Here is a 23,054-nt window from a genome sequence, read left to right on the forward strand (position 1 = left end):
AAGACCTCTGCTTTTGTCTTTTCTTCAACTCTATTGGGTTGTTTATTCCTAATTCCATGGGAAAGCCAGCCTGCACACAGTATATTTCCTTCTCTCAACTTTTAACATTTTATGATATACCTTGTTAATGCTGTAATCATAAACAAGTTCACACTCACTAATCACAAACTGTGATTCCTTTCTAAACATATGTAAGTGCTCTGGGGGATACAGTTTGTTTTTAATATATCTTTACATAATATATTATCTATAATATTTGGGTTCTGGAGGAGTACTTCATTACCTTAACTTATCTAATATGGGCTATGAAATAAATTTAAGCGCTTCATTAGTCCACATTTTTACCAAAATGATAGAAATGTGATATTACGTATCACTCTAATTTTCTTATACACTATGTCAGTGAACGGAGGGCATCATGATAACACATGACTGGAGACAGAAAATAGCAGTTACTGTGAGGAGGCCTGGCATGATGCTACAAGGATCTGCAGAAACCAATAGGAAATGACTGAGTAAATACATGCAATGAAATGTTTAAAAAGTAATGTTGGCAAGTAAAGAACCCACTGTTCCTTTTATAACCTTTAGTTATTTAAATGCATATCATACAAGTAACAGACTGTCCCCACCACAAGAAATGCAGAGCTCAATTGTTTCCCAGCAGATTTCCTCACACAAATTCATTTTAACAATAAGCTACAGTTAGCTAGAATCAGATTTTTGTCTGCTATACTGTCACCCTGTACTGGAAAAAACGGGCTAAGCTGAGTCAGACGACTTCATTTATCTGCAAGTAGATGATAGTATTTGCTTCATATGTCAGAGTTAGATGAGTTCATACATGAAGTGCTTGGGATAAAGTTTAGATATGAAGCAATTGTTACTATTGCTAAATTATTACTAACTTTGATCATGTGCAGTATATTTTGAATATGCAATCACTTTCCTGTTTTTCACAAGTAACAACAAACTGATAAAACAAGAGTTCATACATTTTTTTTTAATTCTGTCTGACAAAATACTAAAGATACATCCAGTTTTTCAAATTTGACTTTTTAAAGCTTTCCCTTAATGCCAGATTTAATGGTTCTGGTGAACACAAACACATCTATGGGAGATACAAATACTTGACTTCAATCAATAGTTCTCTCCTGGAGGTACAACTGCTGAGCATATTTTTAGAAGGCACAAAATAAAATAAAACCTTCAATGTTTAAAATATGTTTATATGAAAAATTATACATAACCTAAAAAGCTTGCATCTATAAAACAATTAAAAAATAAAAGATATCAAATCTTGAATGACCAGGTGGTCTTTTCAAGAAAATTAATGTTTTGGAGAAAATGACCTCTCAACAGAACTTTGGTACAAGTCTTTTCTTATTACAGACACTCAGCAGTCTTGTCTTCAGAGAACTAGGTGGTGCTGGCATACATACATACTCACAGAGCTAACATAACACACTATATAGTCTGGTCTAACTATGAACTTACTATGCAGCCTGGCAGGTGTTAAGCTCCCAATCCTTTTGCCTCTGCCTCCTAAATGCTGAGGCTCTAGCCTGTGCTAACACCTTGAATTTCAAAATAGTTTCCTGAACAGGTGTTTTAAAATGCACTTGTTTTGTTTCTCTTTGTTTTTAAACCTCCAGTGATAACCTTCATTACTGGTCATATCAGATGTGTCTCTATTGTATATTTAGCTCATGAACTGAAACCACATGAAATCTGACGGATGGAAATGGTTACATCTATATCTGTATCTAGGTGATAAAAGCTGAAGCTGAATATGGCAAATTGCAGAGAAAGAGGTGTATCTGTGTTTGTAAATGGAAATTAAAGCATGTTTGTTTATCTAATAGGTTATTCATATTTAGTGCATGGAAAAGGATGCACATCCATGCTACAATGAAAACATGATTGTCTATTGATGACTGCCAACAAATCCTTTTCTGAGACCTGTACCATACTCTTCCCTAAGGAATCTTTCTTCTTACTATTGCAACCAAGTGGCTGTTGTCAGTCACAGTATTTCATCTCCTCAGTTAGGTAAACACAGCCCTACCCTATAATCTACTGAATCAAAAGTGAGAAAGAATTAGAAAGCTCTTTACTGTCAATATTCATTTACATGCAGCTGGCTAAGAGTCATGCACCCAGCTACATATCAAGATAATTTGAAAAAAAAAAAAACACAGTTAACACACAATGTTACACAGAGGCATAGATGAAAAGTGTGTACTGGTACCACTCTTTCTTCCTCAGGAGTATCTTTCTCCTAAGCTTCTTTTAGTTGATGTCACTTGGGACCAAATACAATATTGTTGAAAAAGTTAAGCCTAGACAGGTTAGTGTATGAAGTCCACAGAAAACGTGGAGATACTCATATCATTGGAACATTAAGAAATCCATTCAGCAATTTAAGACATTATCAAAGCCACTGCACCGAAGGGCTTTTTCCTGACTGCAATTTAACTGAATATGGAAATAGCATGAAAAAAGTGTCCAGTCACAAACACAAAACTGCCCACTTCCTCACTCCATGTTTGTGTCTGTAGGAAGGCAGAGACACTCAAGAGGTAAAGTCTACTAATTTTGAGCATGCATAAATCTTATGTTAGCCTGTTCAGCTATAGAAACTGTTTATAGTCTCTCCAAAGACTATTTTAACTATGTGAACACATTTCCTTTTTTTCCAGTTCCAAACAGCATGCATCTACCTCAAGATCACACTTTATGATGGACAGAGAAACTGGAAACCATCAAATATGACTCCTTCAGCTTCCCAATACTAAACACACCATGTTTCCCTGTGTTTCACCTTCTCATCATACCAAAGGCCACCATTCCACATATCCCTTGGTATGAATTACTTTGTCTCTGACACTGTATATCACTAATTACTCTACATGCTACAAATTAAACCTTTCCCCAACTAACAGAAATGTAAATCCATGAGGACAGGGTCTGTGCCCATCCCAGTCAATGATACATAGTGTTGAATCCATAGATACACAAATGAATGAGAGCCAGGGAAATGAATAATCTGTGAGTTCTGAAATAACTTTGAAAAGATCAGGCACAAAAGCGAGGCTTTGATTAAAGACTGGATGCCTAACTTGAAGAATATTTCTTTACATAATTTTATTTATCCTTGACTTTATTTCAGATGAATACACTTTAAATTTGAGCCTAAAGATGCAGCAAACGACTCCATGACAATCAGTAATACTTACTCTTCTTTCCATCCATATCTGCATGGATTTTGCGAGCCAAAAATCCACTTTTGTATACAGCAGCATTTGGGTCATGAGGAATGTCCAAAAATGGGTTAGTTGTACTCCCAATACGACTGATAGTCTTTGGGTGTGTTCCATTAGCCTTTTCATCAGTACCTTCTGAGGGAGACTTTTTTTTCTCTTCATCATCTCTGTAAAGGAGAAAACACAAAGACTGAAATAAGGACTTAACTTTCAATAAGCAAACTTATTTAGAGTCAAATCCTTGTTTGCTTATAGTTGATTCATAAGAACCACTTTGAAATCAGAAACACTATGAAAAGACCAAAGGAAATAGTAAAAGGAATAAAAAGGAAGAAACACAGATCAAAGGCACAGAAAATATTTTCAACAACAGCAGCAATAAAATCACATAAGAAAATTTCCCTAACCTAAAGAAGAAAAAGACAATGCCTATCAAGTACAAGAAGCATAAAAACACCAAATAGAGCGGATCAGAAAAAAAAGTTCCCCCAGCACATGATAATCCAAATGGTAAATATACAGAACAAAGAAAGAATATTAAAACCTGTAAGGGAAACGTCCAAGTAACTTATGGAAGGAGAGACCTATTAGAATAACACCTTATAACTCAATGGAAATGCCCAAAGCCAGAAGAGTCTGGACAGAAGTTCTACAAACTCTCAAGGGACCTTAGATACCATCCCAGAATACTATATTCAAGAAAACTTTCAATCACAATAAATGGAGAAAACAATACATTCCATAATAAAACCAAATTTAAGGACTATCTATCTACATATCCAGCACTCCAGAAAGTGCTAGAAGGAAAACTACAAACTTAAATAGTTATTAAACACAAGAAAACATAAGGAATAAATAATCCCAGACCAAAAAATTAAAAGAGGGGAAGTACACACACACACACACACACACACACACACACACAAACACACACCACACCACCACCACAATAACAACAACAAAATAACAAGAAGCAACATACATTGTTCATTGATATCTCAACATCAAAAGTCTCATTTCCTCAATTTAAAAACACAGACTAACAATATAGACATGAAAGCAGAACCCATCCCTCTGCTGAATCCAAAATGCATGCCTTAACATTAAAGATAGACATCATATCAGAGTGAAAAGGATTTTTAAAAAAAGATATTCCAAGGGCCTAAGAAGCAAGCTGGTGCAGTCATTTTATTATCTGACAAAAAAGAGTTCAAGCCAAACCTAATCAAAAGATATAGGGAAAAATACTATATACTTACTAAAGGAAAACCCACCAAGAGGACATTGTAATTCTTACTATCTATGCCCCAAACACAAGGGCACCTAAGTTTGTAAAAGAAACACTACTATATCTTAAATCACATACTGACCCTCACACACTGATAGTGGGAGACTTCAATATCCATGTTTCACCAATAGAGAGGCCATCCACACAAAAACTAAACAGACAATTGCTGGAGCTAAGTGACATTATAAACCAAATGGACCTAACAGCTATTTACAGAACATTTTGCCCAAACACAAAAGAATTTTGTGGAACTTTTTATGGAAAAGGTTTTATGGAGCTATCTCCAAAACTGATTATATACTTGGACACAAAGCTTTGAAATAACAGCCGGCATCCTATCTGACCACCACAGACTAAAGCTAGATGTCACGACAGCAGAAGCAACAGAAAGATTACAGACACATGGTAACTGAACTGTCAAGACAGAAATTAAGAAGGAAATTGAAGACTTTCTAGAATTGAGTGAAAATGAGTAACAACATACCTAAAACTTATTGGAAACAATGAAGGTGATTCTAGAGTCGAGTTCTTTAGCATTGCTAAGTGCCTATATGAAGTAACTGGAGCGATCTCATACTAACAACAGCACACCTGAAAGCTCTAGAACCAAAGGAAGAAATTACATCCAAAATGAGTAAACACTAAGAAATAATCTAACTCAGGACTAAAATCAATAAAATAGAAACAGCAAAAACAATACAAAGACACAGTAAGACCCAAGAGTTGGCTCTTTGAAAAAAAACAACAAGTAGACAAACCCTTATCCAAGTTAACCAAAAGGCAGAGAGAGTATCCAAACTAAATACATTAGGAGCTGGGGTGGTGGTGGTGGTAATAAAACAGACACAGACAAAATCCAGAGAATCAATAATATACTTTAAAGAAACCTGTACTCCAAATTGGAAAATCTATAAAAAAATCAATAATTTTCTCAATATATACCACTTAACAAAATTAAATAAAGATAGGATAAGCAATTTAAACAGACCTATAACCACTAGTGAAATACTAGCAGTAATTAAATTCTCCCAATTAAAAACAATAATAACAACAACAACAAAAGAAACACCCAGGGCTAGACTTTCAAAGAAGAATTAATGCCAATGATCCTCAAATTATTCCACAAAATAGAAATAGAAGGAACACTGCTCAATTCATTTTATGAAGCCACAGTTATTTTGGTAGCCAAACCACATAAAGTCCCAACAAAGGGAATTACAGACCAATTTCCCCTGAGAACATGGATGCAAAAATTATCAATAAAATACTTGCAAACCGAATCCAACAACAATGGTGCATTACTCAGCTATTTTTAAAAAAAGTGGCATCATGAAATTTGCAGGTAGAACTAGAAAAAAATTCCAAGAACACCTTAAAAAGATCATCTGCCATGATTAAGTACACCTCATCCCAGAGATGCAGAGATGATTCAACATACATAAATCAATAAATGTACTCAATCATATGATCATATAAACAAACCGAAAGACACAAACCACAGGATCATGAGATGCAGAAAAGGCCTTTGGCAAAAACCCAACTCCCCTTCATAATAAAAGTCCTGATTAGAGAATAGGGGTGCAAGGGATATACCTCAACAGACTAAATGAAGTTTGCAGCCAGCACACAGACAACAATAACTTAAATAGAGAGAAACTCCAAGCAATTCTACTGACCAAGACCTTGGGACTACATAGCCCAGGGACCTAGGGTAAAATGAAATACTACTGTTCTTAAGAACAAAAATTTGCAATGACATTACTCCTAATGACATTCTTTTATACTCAGAGATCAGTGTCTTACTCAGTCATCATCATAGAAGCAGATGGAAAAAAAAAAAGAGACCTACAGCTAGACATTATGCAGAGAGTGAGAGTCCATAAAACACTTAGTCCTAATAGAGAAGTCCATCAAATCCCTCCCCTTGGGATCTGGCAACTCTGCAGAAGAGGAGGCAGAAAGAGTATAAGAGCCAGAGGGGATAGAGGACACCAATAAAACAAGGCACCCTAAAATCTAAAATCAATAGGATAGATGGTCATATGAGCTCACAGAGACTGAGGCAGCATGCACAAGGCCTCAATGGCCCTGTACCAGGTTGGGTCCTAGAGCTGAAAGGAGAAGTATACACATGCCCCATCACTAACCCAGAAACAATCTCCAACTGATAACCACTTAGTTTATTTAGTTTCTTCCAAGGGAGTCTCAGTGCAAAAACTAATTACTCTTCAGGGTAGGCTACATGCCCACCAGTAGATGGCTGAGAGAAAGCAAATTCAGGGGCATCATTAGAGGTTCCTTGTCTCATAGTGATGCTTTGGGGTCTTTTCTTTTATTATTATTTTATCTTATTTATATATTTTTTCTTCTCTCTCTTTACCCTATAAGGTCTTTTGTGCATATATTCTGGCTTCTAGTTTACTGTTTTTATGGGATTCCTGAGTATGCAAATGAGTGGGTCTCTCTTTCTTGTGGGATCTGTTCCTTGTTTGTTTGGTCCAACTGCAGTGTGTTAGTTTTTGTTTTGTCTTATTTTATTTTATTACTAACCATTAGAATAAAAGGAAGAAAGGGTATGGGCCTGGATGGGAGGGGAACTAGGGAGGAACTAGAGGAGTCAAGGGAGGGGAAACCACATTCAGGATATATTATATGAGAAAAAATATATATTTTTAGTAAAAGAATAAAACTAAAAATTAACAAAATGCATTATTCTGATTTTAAATTAAATAAAAGCCCTATAATAATAGCCAGCAGTTAGTGACAGTCTCCGCTGTGCCAAGTATTAGTGATCACAACAATTATGCAAGATCAATATTAGTGTTTTAAATTACAGATAAGGGAATAGACTCAGTGAATCCAAATAAATGCACAAAGCAACAAACTGAGCAATTAAGAGGTAACAAAGGTATGACTAGAGCATCTTTACAGCCCTGCTTTCTCCTGCCATGATGGCTTCTTTGTTAACTTCTTTCAAACAATGTGGGAACTGGTAAGGATTGTAAACTGCACTTTTATACTGGTCTTGGCAGAACAACAGGTGCATAGTGGACAATAGATATCTACAGATTGAGCCCTGATAACAGTAAGCTTTGTCTACCAAACAAACAGGTTCACCATTAGCATCCCAACCCCAGATAAAAGTTGCAAGTGTGTGGGGGAGGGCAGTGTCTACACAGTGCTTTGGTAATTACTTTCCCAAACACCACAAAGGCATGGGTCAGCCTACCAGCTACTGTGAAACTCTTATTGGCCTTGTCTTGTTTTTTACATCTCTGTACCCTCAAGAATGGAAACTTTAAACCTGAGATCACGACACACTCCAACTAAGAAGAGTCCAAAAGATTAGATGGCCAATATTCAGTAAATAAAGAAGTAAAAAGACAGAAGAAAGCTATTCGAATGGTCTGTTATGCTGGAAAACTAAATCACACAGCAAGTCTGTCTTACGCTGTTTTCCTTTCTATACCTAACCTCTTTATTAAATTCCAAGCATTGACTCTTTTACTAAACTATATTTAGCACTCCGAAATATTTTTAAATAAATCAAAAAATTTCTTTCAAAAGTAGTTTATGGGGAAGATGGAGAAGAGCAGCCACTGTTCTCTAATGGTATCTTGTAAGTAACTAAGAGATAAATGAAGTTAAAATTGGAACTCTTAAGCATTCATATTTTACATTTATTTTGAAATAATTTTAGACTTGCAAAGACAGTACATTGAGTTTCCATATGTCCAGCTTCTCCTGCTAGCATCTTATATAACCACAGTGACATTTTCTAACTAAAAAATTAACATTAGTAAAATACTATGGATTAAAGAGACATTTTCTTTCAGGTTTCAACAGCTTTTTTTCACTAATCTACATTTTTGTTCTAGAATCATATCCCACATCCCATAATAGCTTTAGTCATTGTTATCGCTGCCATGTCTCCTTATCCTCTTGTGGTATATAACAATTCCATAGCCTTTCCTGATCCTTCATGACCTTCATACTGTGAAGAATCCTGGTCAGTTATCCAGAAAATTATTTTCCATTTGGATTTGTCTGGTGTTATCCCAGTACACTGAGGTTGGGGTTCAGGGTGGGGAGAATACAATTTAGGTCATGTACCCTTTTTTCAGTTCATTAGATACAGGGATAGATTTGGTCATGATATTAACTAGCCATGATGACTTAAAGTAGTATCTTTCAGGGATCTATTCAAAGTTACTATGTTTTGTAAGTATTTTAGTTGAGATAGTTGCTTAACTCATATCCTACATTTTGTTTGCCTTTGCCTTATGTTAACATTCATAGATGGATCTTCCAATGACAGTTATTGTTGTGGTGATTTGTTTCCTGTGTTTTACATGATTCTATCAGTATGGTCATATGAATATTACAGCCCTGTCCAATCTCTGGCAATTTTTTGCCTACAATTTTGCCTTTTCCAGAATGATTTATAATCGGCTTCTTTACATTTGCAAAATACACTTAACATCCTCCATATTCCATGTCAACATCTAGCTTTGCCTTTATTATTGTGTGGCACTGTTTACTTGTACAGATATATCCAGATATTTTTTATTCACATATGAAAAGGCATTATCTGGTTTCAATGTTTCCATTTTTATACTAAAATGTGTTTTTCAATAACATCATGAATGCACTGTAGAAGTACAGTACTATAAATCTTTCATAGATAAGAAAGGCGATTTCTATCTTTCAGACAGACCTTTAGCTCACAGCAGATGTCATAATCAGAGGAGGAAAGATGAAAGTCTTCATGCAAAATCAAGGACAATATGCCAACACTTATGACTTCAACATGGTGCTGGGAAGTCCTAGCCAGGGCAACTAGGCTAATGAAATAAAAGGCATTCGTGCAGGAAAATAAGTAGTAAAATTGTGTCTTTTTGCTGATAGTGTGGTTTTATAAGAGGAAATTCTAAGGACATCACACCACAATACAAAACAAAAGATTAACAAAATAAGCCCCACTTAGAACTTTCGAATCCAGTAGAATTGTACCTTGGAAAATAAACATACCAAAATTAATTGTTTCTATGAAATACAAACAAAAAATTGGTAAACAAACAGTCCCATTTACAAAGAATCCTATCTTCCTCCCAAATAAAAATAACAGGAGTATTTCTCACTAGAAAGTAAATAATGTGTGCATTGAAAATTATAAAACACTGATGAAAGAAGTGAAAGGATATACAAATAAATTAAAAGAGATTTCATATTCATGGATTGGGCAGATTAACTGATCCAAATGATCCTATTCCTTAAAGAAAGCTAGAGAGCCAATGTAATCTCTTATGAATATTCCAATGACATCTCACAGAGAAATAGTCGGTAAGAAGCCTAAAATTTCTGTGGAACCAGAAAACACTCTGAACTGAAAGAAATCCAGAACAAAAAGAAGAAACAGTAGGCATAACATGCCCTTACTTGGCAAACGGGTTTCTCTTAGTATCTGTGGAAAATTGATTTTTCATGGGTACTCAAGGCCTTTACATGAAAGGATGTTGTATTTGTACATAAACTACACATCCAATTATACAATGTACATGCTGTTTAAATAGTTGTTATTATGTAATGTAATGTTTAGTGAACGATGGCAAGAAAAAAAAGATAAGCACATGCCTAATACACAGTTCTTTCAAAAATTTTCAATATATGTTTGTCAAATTCATGAATATAGATACAGTCCAGCTATAATTTATAAAGGTATTATAATAAAACCAGATATTACTAGTAATTAAACCAGACAGACATATCATCCAATGGAACAGGATAAAAGCTGGCAATAAATCTAAGTATTTGTAGTCAGTTGATTTTGATAAAATGTCCTAGAACTTAAACTAAAGGATAGTTTCTTAAAAATAGGGTTGAGAAACTTGACTATTACCCTGCAAAGCATGAAACCAGATCCTTATTATCAGAAAACAAAAACAAAAATAAAACCACCCAGTCAACTCAAATGGATGAAATGGATGTAGGACACAATAAGATCTGAAATGAGACAAACTTCACATCAGTCTGGCCACTGATTTCTTAGGCTGGACTCCAAAAGCATAAGCAGCAAGAGCAAAAACGGGTAAATAGGGTCCATCCAAACCATGGAGCAAAGGACTATTAAGGTGAATAAATAGTTCTTGGAATATATAAAAAATATTTGCAGATCATCTGAGAAGGTCCAATATACGGAGGGACTCATATATTCCTCAAAAGAGACAGGAATCGTCCTTCCTCTGAGGTTACAGTTACCTGTGACCAATTGTGGGGTGAACCACAGATCACATCAATACAAAAAAAAAAAAAAAAGAGAGAGGATAAAATACTTTGAGTGGAAAAAAGGGTAAGAGAGCATTATATAAATTTTACTATAGCACATTTTAAATTAATGTAATTTTGGTATAATTTCTAAAAACTCAGTATAAAAGTAATTACAATAATAATCTATAATTATTATATATCAGAGCAATATTTATTCTGGATAAATAGAATCAAATAAAAATACCTCAAAATTTTCAATTACTTCTCATACTTTCATAATTTACTATTTGACATTTAGTGACACATACTTCTTTTGGACAGGACTATTAGGGTTACCAATTCTGATACTTGAGTATTAAAACTAAAAGATACTCGAATAGGAAAACTTTAAGTACAGAAACTAAGTGTTTTTGAAGAAAAAACCAAGAATAAAGGTTCTAAAATATTCTATCCTGAAAAACAAGTACTTTTAGTGTTGTAAATGTTAATGAATGGCCTTGCCAGGCTCTGGGGCCACAAATTCAATTGCTCCCAGATGTAGGCTGGTGCCATCTGGTGGCAGCTGTCTTCGGATCCTAAGCATGGACTGAACAATTTTGGTCTGTGATGGCTGTGACAGAGGTGCTATTTGTAGCAACGCTGGGAGAACTTTCCTGGACCTTCTGCTGGAGGCTTGTCCTTTCTCCCTCAACTTCCTCACATTTTTTTCCAACAAGAATGACAGAAATATGAAACAATCATCTTCCACCTGTATTCACATTATTCTTAAGTGTAGCACTTCAGGGCTATATTTATTATTTTGATCAGATGGCAAATTGTCCCCATCAATTCTTTTGGATTTTCTGCATAGACAATCATGCTGTCACAAGCAGTTCTTTGATGTCTAGGCCTGGATACCTACACCTTTGCTTCTCACACTGCACTAGGAAGGGCTTCCACTATGATACTGAAGAGCAGCAGTGAGATGAAATGGCTTTATTTCCCCCCTTTCTGTGCTGAAACAGGTAAGCGTTAAGTTTCTCATCACGAGACTAACTACTTGGTTTTATCTGATCTGGGAATCTTGAGGGTTCTGACATTGTGCTCATGACACATTGGTCTGTGCTCTAATGACTTTATCCAGTTTGGTAGTTACAATACTTGAGGCATGTGAGATTGTGCATTGGCGTTCCTGTTTACTTCAATATTCTTGGAGAGTTTATAAAGAACTGGGAAAATCTGTGCCACAAATGTTTGGCAAGATTTACCAGTAACACCATCTAGGTGTGGTGCTGGTTACTTAATTGTTTTAACATATATTGGCCAATGAGTTTTGGCTGACACTTTCTTTTTTTAAATTCTATTTTATTTCATTAACTTTTCTTTCACTTATTTCACATAATGACCACATTTCTTCCCTCCCCCCATTCCCATCTACTCCTAATCCCCATCCACTCCTCCTCCATCCCCATTCAAAAAGGGACAGGCCTCCCATGGGCTTGAACAAAGCATGGCACATCAAGTTGAGGTAGGATCAAGCCCCTCCCTCTGCATCAAGGCTCATGTAATCCAGCATGGGGAACAGGTTCACAAAAGCCAGCTAAGTGCCAGGGGAAGGTCCTGATTTCACTGCTAGGAGCCTTACAAACACACCAAGCTACACAATTGTTAAACACATGTAGAGGGCCTAGGTTAGTCTCATGCAGGCTCTCTAACTGTTGGTCCAGATTCATGTGCTCCCATGAGTTCAAGTCAGCTGTCTCTGTGCATTCCTCCAGGCTGATGTTTTCTTTAAAGACTTTGTTCCCATTAACTCTGTGGGCATAGAGCTAGAGCTATTTATAATGTCTCTTTACAATCCCTTAAGTGTCATAGGATTTGTAATTATATTTCCTTCTTTTTAATATCTAAAATTAGTAATATTAATTTAGGCCTTTAATTTTTATCATAGATAACACTGGCTAGACCTTAGCCATTTTGCCCATTTTTTTCAAAGAATTAGCTTTTAGTTAACTCTTTTAATTACTGTTCTCAATTTCAATAATTTCTGTACTAATTTTTTTGTCTTTTCTATTGACTTTTTTTAAATGAGAAGTTTTATTAGAAAGGGAAGGTGGGAGGGGAAGAGGTAAAGAGACAGACAGAGAGAGGACAGAAGAGAAGAGGGACAGGAAAATCCCTGTCTGCCCCAGGGACTTTTGGTTTTAACTGATCTTTCTGCCCTGGTTTCCTAATGTGGAAAGTTAAATGACTGATTTGAAACTCCTTTATTTATACACAAGTTGCAAAGTAGTTAAGTACACAGCGCACACATTATGAAAAGATGTGTTCTTATTTTTCTTTAGATTAAATCCACTTACATTTCTCTTCAGAGTTATTGTACTTATGGAATATTTAAAAACAGGCTGCTTAGTATCTACAATTTATGGGATTTTGCAATTTAGTTGTTGATTTCTAATTTAAGGCCATTCTAGTGTGAGGGCAAATATTATAATCTTTCCAATTAAAAAATTGTTAAGATGTATTTTATACCTGAGCGTGTGACCAACTTTGGTTAATATTCCACATGTCCTTGAAAATAATGTAAATTCTGCTGTTACTATATGAATTCACCAAGGATTAACAATTATATCCAATTTACTGATGGTGCAGGAGAACTAAACAATGCCAGACTTTGACATTTATCCTGTTGGATCAGCCAATATATGTAATGTTTAGAATCTATCAGCTTTTGACTCATGTATGGTGACATTTGGTAGATGCACACATTAAGGTCTATCATGGCTTTTGGAGAATAGACTTCTCTATTATTATCATCAAACATCTTCTTCATTCCTGAAAGTTTTTCTGCTCTTAAATCTTCTCAGCTGAACTATTAGAGCTACTTCTGTCCTTTCCTCAATGCCAGTTATACAGTCTGTTTTAGTCCATCCTGCTACTTTAACTTATATGTGCCTTCACATTTAAAATGGGTTTCCTTAAGCTAACCGTAGGTTTGCTATCTTGAAATGAAATGCCAAATGTAGGGCTCTCTCTCATTCCCTCAATTTACTCTACTTCCTGTTCTCTGAGCCATCTGGATCTGTGACTTGCCATTGGTGGGAAAATTATCAGTCACCACAGGTTCATTGTCACTTTTCCATTCTCTCTTGCTTCTTTTCCACATGGTGTTAGGATGTTACACTTTCTGTAGTAAAGTCCTCAGATATTCTGTTCTTTCTGTAAATCTTGAACCTTCTTTTCTCCATTCAGACCTTTCTTTTCATATATCCTCAAGTTTAGAATCTTTTCTCACACAGGTCCATACTATTTATAGGCCCAAACACCCTACCATGTCTGTTAATATATAGTTCCACTTATTTTTCCTCAGAACTCCATCTCTTTGCTAATATCTCCCATCTGTTCACACACGCTTCTTACTTTATCCATTGCAGTTCTTAGCATCTTAAACAGAGTTGTTTTAAGTCCTGGCTCTGACAAACCCAACTTTCTTTTAGTATCTGACTCTGATGCTGCCTCTACCTCTTCAAATTGTGTTGTCTGATTTTTAGTATGTTCTTCATTTTTTTCCTTATATTAGAAATGTTTTATAGGCAAAAGTAAGTATATTAAATAAGTCAGTGTAATGCACTGATAAAGTGTGTATGTTGGGAATGTTCTCAAATTTCAGGATTTGTTTGATCTCAGGCTGTTAATGAATCTGTGCTTATGAAGTGCCAGATTCTTTTTACATGTGCCTTCAATTTTTACATGTTATCCCTATAGGTTGGTCAGGGGGTCATCTTGCCTTTGAAATGCACATTTTTCTTTCTTTCTACCAGATAGGCTTGAGCAAATCTCAATAGCTTCAGCTCTTTGCTCTGTATATATATAGAAAAATTAAAGACGTGAATGGCGTACCAACCCCCACTCTAAATCTCAAGGCACAAATGTGATCACCATATCTTATGAGCTTCATCTCAGAATTGCTCTACAAGCTAGATGTTATCATCTCACTGAAAACCAAGATCCAGACAGGACTACAAGAGGATGTCCCTGACTAGGGTATCGTATCACATACAGGAATGCATGTGGAACACAGCAAGTAGCAGGCAGCCAAACCTCCATTCTCATCCATGAAGCAAGTGCCTGGATATGTTCTTCACGGCATACTCAGTGCCAGCTTCATAGATATCAAAATCAAATCAAGCACTAAAGTTGCTGGGTAGTAGCACACTGATGGAAATACCTGGAGGGATGCATAACACATAATGAGGAGCATCCTTTAAATGAGACAATGTAATATATGGCCTAGCACAGTTGTGTACAGAGCACTGTACAGTCATAAAGGGAGGGAAGAGTCCACATAAACTAAGTTGGCTTCTCAGTGTGAGGACTCTTTTGGGGATAGTAGAAATGGAATAATGGATTATGGTAGTTGTCAGATCTTATGGCTTATTTTTTATTTAGTTTTTGGTTTTTTGAGGCAGGGTTTCTCTGTGTAGCTTTGGAGCCTATCCTGGAACTCGCTCTGTAGACCATGCTGGCCTCAAACTCACAGAGATCCACCTGCTTCTGCCTCCCAAGTGCTGGGATTATAGGTTTGTGCCACCAACACCCAGCCTTATGGCTTAATTTTAAAGAAAAGTGGGGAATTAGACTTGAATGAGTTTATAAAATAATCAGTCAAACACTTAAAAACATTTAAATGTGGTTCAATACAAGAATAAATCACTAAGCTGGGTCCTGAGATGTTAAACCAGATGATAGTTGGGAAACAGACCAAGGGATGAATTCACTAAAGCAGTGATGACTTATCCTGGGTTCTCTATTGTTTTACATTATTATGTCATTAGGCACACACAGTTTAAAATGGATCTGCCCTCCTCACTTACTAAAAATAAAAACAAAGCATTCAGACAAACTTCAAAACATTACAGCAAGTATGAAACACACTGCATTCTATCTTCTAAAAATAGCTGGGTTTGGCATAGGCCTTTAAATTGTAAAAGCATGGTTTGTGCTTTTATCAAAAAGTGTTGAGCTGTCTGTGGGGTGTCCTTTAATATCAGTAAGAATGCTGCCAGATGTGAAGGAGATAGGGACTCATAGCTTCACTTTCTAAATAAAAATCGACTTTTAACAATTGTAGTGTTTAGCTTTCTAAACTAAGAACATTATAACTGGAAGCCTTTTTATGATTCTTTAAAGAAAAAAGGTTTTGGAAATACATTGAAGTCAAACCTGGTAAGAGACTTTCAAAAAACATATTAGGAACTTTTAATAGGCAGGTCACTTCATTTAGACTTATTAACATGGCAATTTTTTCTCACTTTTTGAAAAGACATCTAAGCGTGCATACTAAGATATAGAGATAGGTAAATGATAAAATGCAAACAAATATTATCTAACATGTTCAGGGCCTATAATTAGTCATTGCAAGCATACCTCAGGTCACTTAGAAATCATGTTTATTGTATTTCTTTCCACATTTTCTTTCTAAAAACTAAAAGCTTAGCAAATACTATCAATGCTATAAAATCCCAAATGACCAGCATATTAGAAAAACCTGTCTTCACAATCCAGCCCCCAGAATCTCTCCTGCCTTGGTGAGTCTAAAATTGCTTTAAGACAAGTAGGGTAGTAACATTATACTCACATTCCATCTAGTCAGCCACCAGATGACTTTGTATCTTCCCCACTGAAGATGTAAAGCAAAGATAGCTTCTTATCAAGGCCAGCTTTTCCCTATGCTAAAACTGCCTTCAAAATGAAACCCTTAAACACCCTAAGGGTCCATCTTAATCCAATCACACAGAGAAAGTATTTACACATTAAACACACACTGTGTCTTTTTTCCCTTCCCTTCTGAATTTACCATTTGAAAGAATAGAATTTGGTGGCAAATACTCCAGATTCCTATATGCCTGAATTATATACAGTTGAAGAAAAAGACATCATTTTCACTGTGCCAGAGAGAAGAATAAATACTTTAAGAGTAAATGTTAAGTGTGAACTATGATCTAAGATAATAAAGATGACATTTTATATACTTGTCTGAGGAATTCTCTAATTATCTGCACAAAAGTTTTGCTTTGTTAAGACACTGAAGACCAGTTGATGCTCAGGATCAATTCTAGATAACAAATTATTTCCAGATGGTATGTTTTCTTCAGCCCAAAATCTTAAATTAAATGCCAATTTTTAATCACTGTGCCATCTGTTTTTTGTTTTTGTTTTTTTTTTTGTTTTGGTTCAACTAGTCTTCTCATATGTGCACAAACTAGTGTGATTCTTCATGACATTTCCACACATGTATGCCACTGTACTATGCTCATATTCCTCCCTAGCAGTAATATCCTGTTTGAAAACACTATCCATATCCTTTAAAAATATTACAACTATTAATTTACCAACAGTGACACATGATGCAGTACCTACTGTGGTAGTAATAAGCCCCCCAAAAGCAATAACACAAATCAGAAACTACTGTGATTATCTTTTTCATGAAAATAGCTTTATTTCAGTGTAAAATACTATAAGAAAGGGCTGCAGAGTGTTTGCCTAGCACGCATGAGACCCTGGATTGGATCCACGTGTGGAACATGTCTATAATCCTGGATCTCTAGAATCAGAGCAGGATGATCAGAAGCTCAAGGTTACAACACTCAGCTACAAAAGCAGGTAAACAGCAGGTAGACTAAATGAGGCTCTGGTTGCTGTTATTGTTTCTGTTACTATTAATATAATTAATTTTTAATGAGGCTAAGCACAGTTTTCTTTAGAACACTACTTTTTAAAATAATTTATTTTTATTTTATGTGCATTGGTCTTTTCCTGCATATTTAACTTAGTGATGATGTCAGATCTTGGAGTTACAGACATTTGTATGCTGCCACATGGGTTCTGGGAATCGAACCCTGGTCCTCTGGAAGAGCAATCAGAGCTCTCAACCTCTGAGCCATCACTTCAAGCCCAGAACACTACTTTAAACCCAATGGCAGATAAAGGAATTCAAGTTTTTATTACTAGATGACTCCGATGTGGGTAGGAGGGAAAGCCCTAAGGAGAATTACATGGGAAAAATGATTAAAAGAAAAACTTAGATGAAGGGAAAGAAATTACCTTCATAAGTAAAGGTGACACATCTAAGTCAGTATGAATTATAAAAGAAAAGTGTCTTAGGCAAAACATACAAAGAATATTAAGAGTTGAAAAGGAGCAAGGCTAAGTAACATACAAAGGCAGACCCATCAGAGTAACACCTGACTTCTCAATTGAGACTCTGAAAGCCAGACAGACCTAGACAGATGTTATGAAGATACTAAGAGACCACAGATGCCAACCCAGACACTATACCCAGCAAAGCTTTTAATAACCATAGATGGAGAAAACTAGATATTACATGACAAAACTAGATTAAAACAATTCCTATCCACAAATCCATCCTTGCACAAGGTACTAGAACGGAAACTCCAATCCAAGAAAGTTAGTTGCATCCATGAAAACACAGGCAACTTCCCACCAGAAAACCCGAAGGAAAGGAAACACAAACACTACCACCACCACCAACAAAGCCAAATATAACAGGAATCAGCAATCACTGGTCATTAATATCTCTCAATATCAATGGTCTTAATTCTCCAATAAGAATACACAGCCTATCAGGATGGATATGAAAACAAGACCCATCCTTCTGCTGCATACAAGAAACACATTTCAACCTCAAAGTAAAGGGCTGGGAAAGATTTTTCAATCAAATGGACCTAAGAAACAAGCGAGTATAACTATCCTAATATCTATCAGACTTCAAATTAAAATTAATCAAAAGACACAGAGAAGGACATTTAATATTCATTACAGGGAAAATCCATCAAGATGAAGTCTCAATTCTAAATATCTATGCCCCAAATACAAGGCACTCACATTTGTAAAAGGAATATTACTAAAGCTTAAATCACACCACTGGACAGGTTTGCTAGACAGAAACTTAACAGAGAAATAAGAGAACTAACAGATGTTATGACTCAAATGGACTTTACAGACATCTATAGAACATTTCACTCAAACAAAAAAGAATAATCCTTCTTCTCAGCACCCCATGGAACCTTCTCTAAAATCAACCATATACTTGGCAACAAAAGAAACCTCAACAGATACAAAAAAAAAAAAAAGAATAACCCCCTGTATCCTATAAGATCACCATTCAACAACAACACTAAATACAGAATGCCTACAAACTTATAGAAATTGAACAATGCTCAACTGAATCATCACTGAGCCAAGCAAAAAAATAAAAGGAATTAACGACTTCCTAGACTTCAACAAAAATGAAAGCACAACATACCCAAACACATGGGACACTATTAAAGCAGTGTTAAGTGGAAAGTTCGTAGCACTAAGTGCCTACATAAAGAACATGGAGCCAGGTGGGTGGTGGTGCATGTCTTTAATCCCAGTACTCGGGAGGCAGAGTCAGGTGGGTCTCTGTGAGTTCGAGAGCAGCCTGCTCTACAAGAGCTAGTTCCAGGACAGCTTCCAAAGCCAGAGAAACCCTGTCTCGAAAAACCAAAAAAAAAAAAAAAAAAAAAAAAAAAAGAACAAACATGGAGAAGTCTCACACTAGTGTCTTAACGGTACACCTGAAAGCTCTAGAAGAAAAAGCAGCTAACTCACCCAGGAAGAGTAGACAGCAGGAAATAATCAAACTGACGGCTAAAATCAATAAAAATAGAAACAAAGAGAACAATACAAAGAATCAATGAAACAAAGAGTTGGTTCTTTCAGAAAATCGACAAGATAAATTCTTATCTAAACTAACCAGAAGGCAGAGAGAGAATATCCAAACTAACAAAATCAGAAATGAAAAGGGGGGCATAACAACAGATACTGAGGAAACCCAGAGAATCATTTGCCCAGACTTCAAAAACCTGTACTTCACAAAATTGGAAAATTTAAAAGAAATGAACAATTTTCTGGATAGGTAACATATACCAAAATTAAATCAAAACCAGGTAAACAAATTAAATAGACCTATAACCCCTAAGGAAATAGAAGCAGTCATAAAAAGTCTCCCAACCAAAGAAAGCTCAGGGCCAGATGGTTTCAGTGCAGATTTCTACCAGAATTTTTAAGAAGAGCTAATAACAACACTCCTCAGGTTGTTCCACACAATAGAAACATAAAGAATATTGCCAAACTCTTTTAATGAGGATACAGTTACCCTGATACCCAAACCACACAAAGCCTCAACTAAGAAGACAATTACAGACCAATCTCCCTCATGATCCTTGATGCTAAAATACTCAATAAAATACTGGCAAATTGAATCTAAGAACACATCAAACAAATTATCCACTACGATTAAGTAGGCTTCATTCCAGAGGCACAGGGATGGCTCAACATAAGAAAATCTATTAATGTAATCCACCATAAAAATAAATTAAAATAAAAAAAACACATGATCCATCTCAGTAGATGCTGAAAAAGACTTGGACAAAACAAACATCCCAACATGTCGAGAACTCAAAGCAATTCCACTAAAATCAGGAACAAGGCTAGGCTGTTCATTTCCTCCATTTCTATTTAACATAGCACTCAAAGTCCTAGTTAGAACAATCAGACAACACAAAGATACAAACACAAGGATACAACACAAGGGGATACAAATTAGAAAGGAAGAAATCAAACTTTCACTATTGGCATATGATATGATAGTATACATAAGTGACCCTCCCAAAATTCTACCATGGAACTCCTATAGTGATAAGCACATTTACTAATATGGCAGGATACAGGACTAACTCAAAAAACATCAGTAGCCCCACGATAAATAATAATGTTTATATACAATTAATATATAATGTTTATATATTATAGATAATACATTTAAATATAAATAAAATAAAAAGTTAAATGAGCCAAGAAAGAAATCAGAGCAACATCACTCTTTATCATAGTCACGAATAACAAAAAATACCTTGAGGTAACTCTAACTGAACAAGTGAAAGACTTGTACGACAAGAACTTGCAGTCTTTGAAAAAAAACTGAAGATGATATCAGAAAATGGAAAGATCTTCCATGGTCTTTTGTCAGCACATGCAGGCATTGCAGTAAGCAAAGGAGGCGATACAGGGAAAAATCAGACATATATCGTTTCATCAAGGAACCTGGAGTCTAATGAAATTTTATTGCAAGTGGCTATAACTGGGGAATATAAACTGTTAGTGGTATCAGATAAAGTAAAATGAAGATCATTTCTGCTTGGCAAGGCCAGGCAAGACTTGAAGGAATGAGTGTCATAAAAGCTAAGCTGTAATGGATTTGGGGATAAGATTCCACACAGATCATAGAGAGAAAGTTAAAAAGCCATGGGCCAAGCCCTAGTAACTGCTTAGTCAAAGGAAGACTGTGTGAAGACAACAGAGTATCAGAAAGTAGGTTTCAGACAGAATGTATAGGGTCTACTTGAAGTTTTACAGCATAAGGCATGCTTCCATAAGGCTAAAGTAGAGGGAAGAAACAAGAAACATGCACACATACACTTGTTTAGGGGGTACACGGGGTGCATGCTTCAATGAGTATGAGTGGCAGCATCATGACTGAAAGGAAGGACGCTACTTAAAGCCAGGTCTAGAGAAGTTATGGCTGAAGCCAAAGGAGATGCAGAAGCCAAAAGCCAGGCAAGTGGGAATTTACTGGTGTCCATAACAGTAATGAATCTACTATAAGAGCCAGAAAGAGATGGTGCATGCAAGTGCTGGCCCAAAGGTAGCTGAGACCTAGGAAAGCAGGCAGAACTGCATCCATATTGAGGGAGCATTTGTACAGAGCTGGCAGGTAAAGTTGAAGGACTGAATGAGAACAATGATCTTAGAAAACAATCTGAAGTTAGAGAGGTACTGACACACATGGATAGGAAGTAGAAAATGAGTCAGACAAAGGGAGACAGAGAGCTAGCAGGGAACTGTGGTACAACTATACACATGGGGCAACATGTTGATTAAGGAGAACCACAGTGTGATCTAGTGGATCATATAAAGCTGAGGTGCAGAATTCATAGATGTTCAGCAGTGCAATAAACTGTAGCTTGAAACAAACCTTCCCATCTCATGTAGATTGTGCTTGTGGTGTTTTATCACAGCAACTGAAAGCAAACTGGGGCATCTTTTCTTTCTCTGTACTGCTTCAGTCATCCCTATCACATCCTCCTTTGTTTTATATCTACTCTATAAAACAACACTGCTCTTTACTCAGGAAATTGGCTCAGGAAATGCTGATATAAAAGTAAAATTCAAAAACAGGGTACCAGAACTAGAAAGGTACCAGTGACAATTCTATAAACCTCTGCTTTATAGAAGTTTAAAATATAATTAATGGCCATAGTGCCTTACTTTTATTCTTTATAAAACACAAGCCAGTAGTATACATCCAAGCATAGCCAGTAGTATATTTCCAAGCATAGCCAGTAGTAGACATCCAAGCATAGCCAGCAGTATACTTCCAAGCACAAACAGCAGTATACATCCAAGCACAGCCAGTAGTATACATCCAAACATATGGATGAGGGATACATAAGAGAGAAAGTAATTAGAACCTGAGCTTTCTCAGCTACAGCATTAAGTGTGAGCTGAAGGGCAATCTAGTCTACGGTTAGTGTTGCAGAATACTTCTGGGTCCTCCTGAATTACCTGAGACACCATCACTGACATTAACATGGTCTACTGGGAAGGACACTCATACTCAGATGTGTCTCTGCAATGTGGGTTCTTAAATAGGTTGCCTGGTCCCCCTGGAGGTCAGAAGATGGTGTAGGCTCTCCTGGAACTGGAGCTGTGGCTGTGAACTACCATGTGGGTTCTGGGAACTGAACTCTATTCTCTGTAGGAGCAGCAAGTGCTCTTAATCATGGTTGTTGAGAATATTACAAGAACTCTTCGAAATGATACATTGCTGTTAAGTGAGCTTTATTATGTATAAACACAGAAAGTGGTTATACTTGCAAACACTGAATTCCCAAGTGGACTCACTTACAACAGTAATATATGTCCTGGTAGTTAGTGGAATAATTCAAGTGGTATTGACTTTAAAATCTCACTGTGTGTGGTGAGAGGGGACTGGGAGAAGGTGCATGGGCACCAGCCTGTCACAGCACATGTGGGGCTCAGAGGACAACTTGCAGAAGTTGGTTCTTTCTCGCCAGGTAGGCCACCTCAACAGTAAACCTAATATTTACTAAAAATTTTAAACTGTGTACTAGTAAAAATTTAACAAG

The 23,054-nt window shown here is 36.1% G+C and overlaps 1 protein-coding gene across 12 annotated transcripts in view; it reads right to left on the reverse strand.

The window, feature by feature from the left end:
• Psd3 (pleckstrin and Sec7 domain containing 3) overlaps window positions 1-23,054 on the reverse strand; it is a 520,985-nt gene that overhangs the window by 81,733 nt on the left and 416,198 nt on the right. For all 12 annotated transcript variants that reach the window (XM_027388898.2, XM_027388908.2, XM_035451484.1 and 9 more), the window contains one exon: window positions 3,240-3,433. In XM_027388898.2, the coding sequence (XP_027244699.1) occupies window positions 3,240-3,433 (194 nt within the window). The remainder of the gene's footprint in view (window positions 1-3,239; window positions 3,434-23,054) is intronic.

The sequence above is a fragment of the Cricetulus griseus genome, assembly GCF_003668045.3.
Source record: "Cricetulus griseus strain 17A/GY chromosome 1 unlocalized genomic scaffold, alternate assembly CriGri-PICRH-1.0 chr1_0, whole genome shotgun sequence".
Lineage (NCBI taxonomy): Eukaryota > Metazoa > Chordata > Mammalia > Rodentia > Cricetidae > Cricetulus > Cricetulus griseus.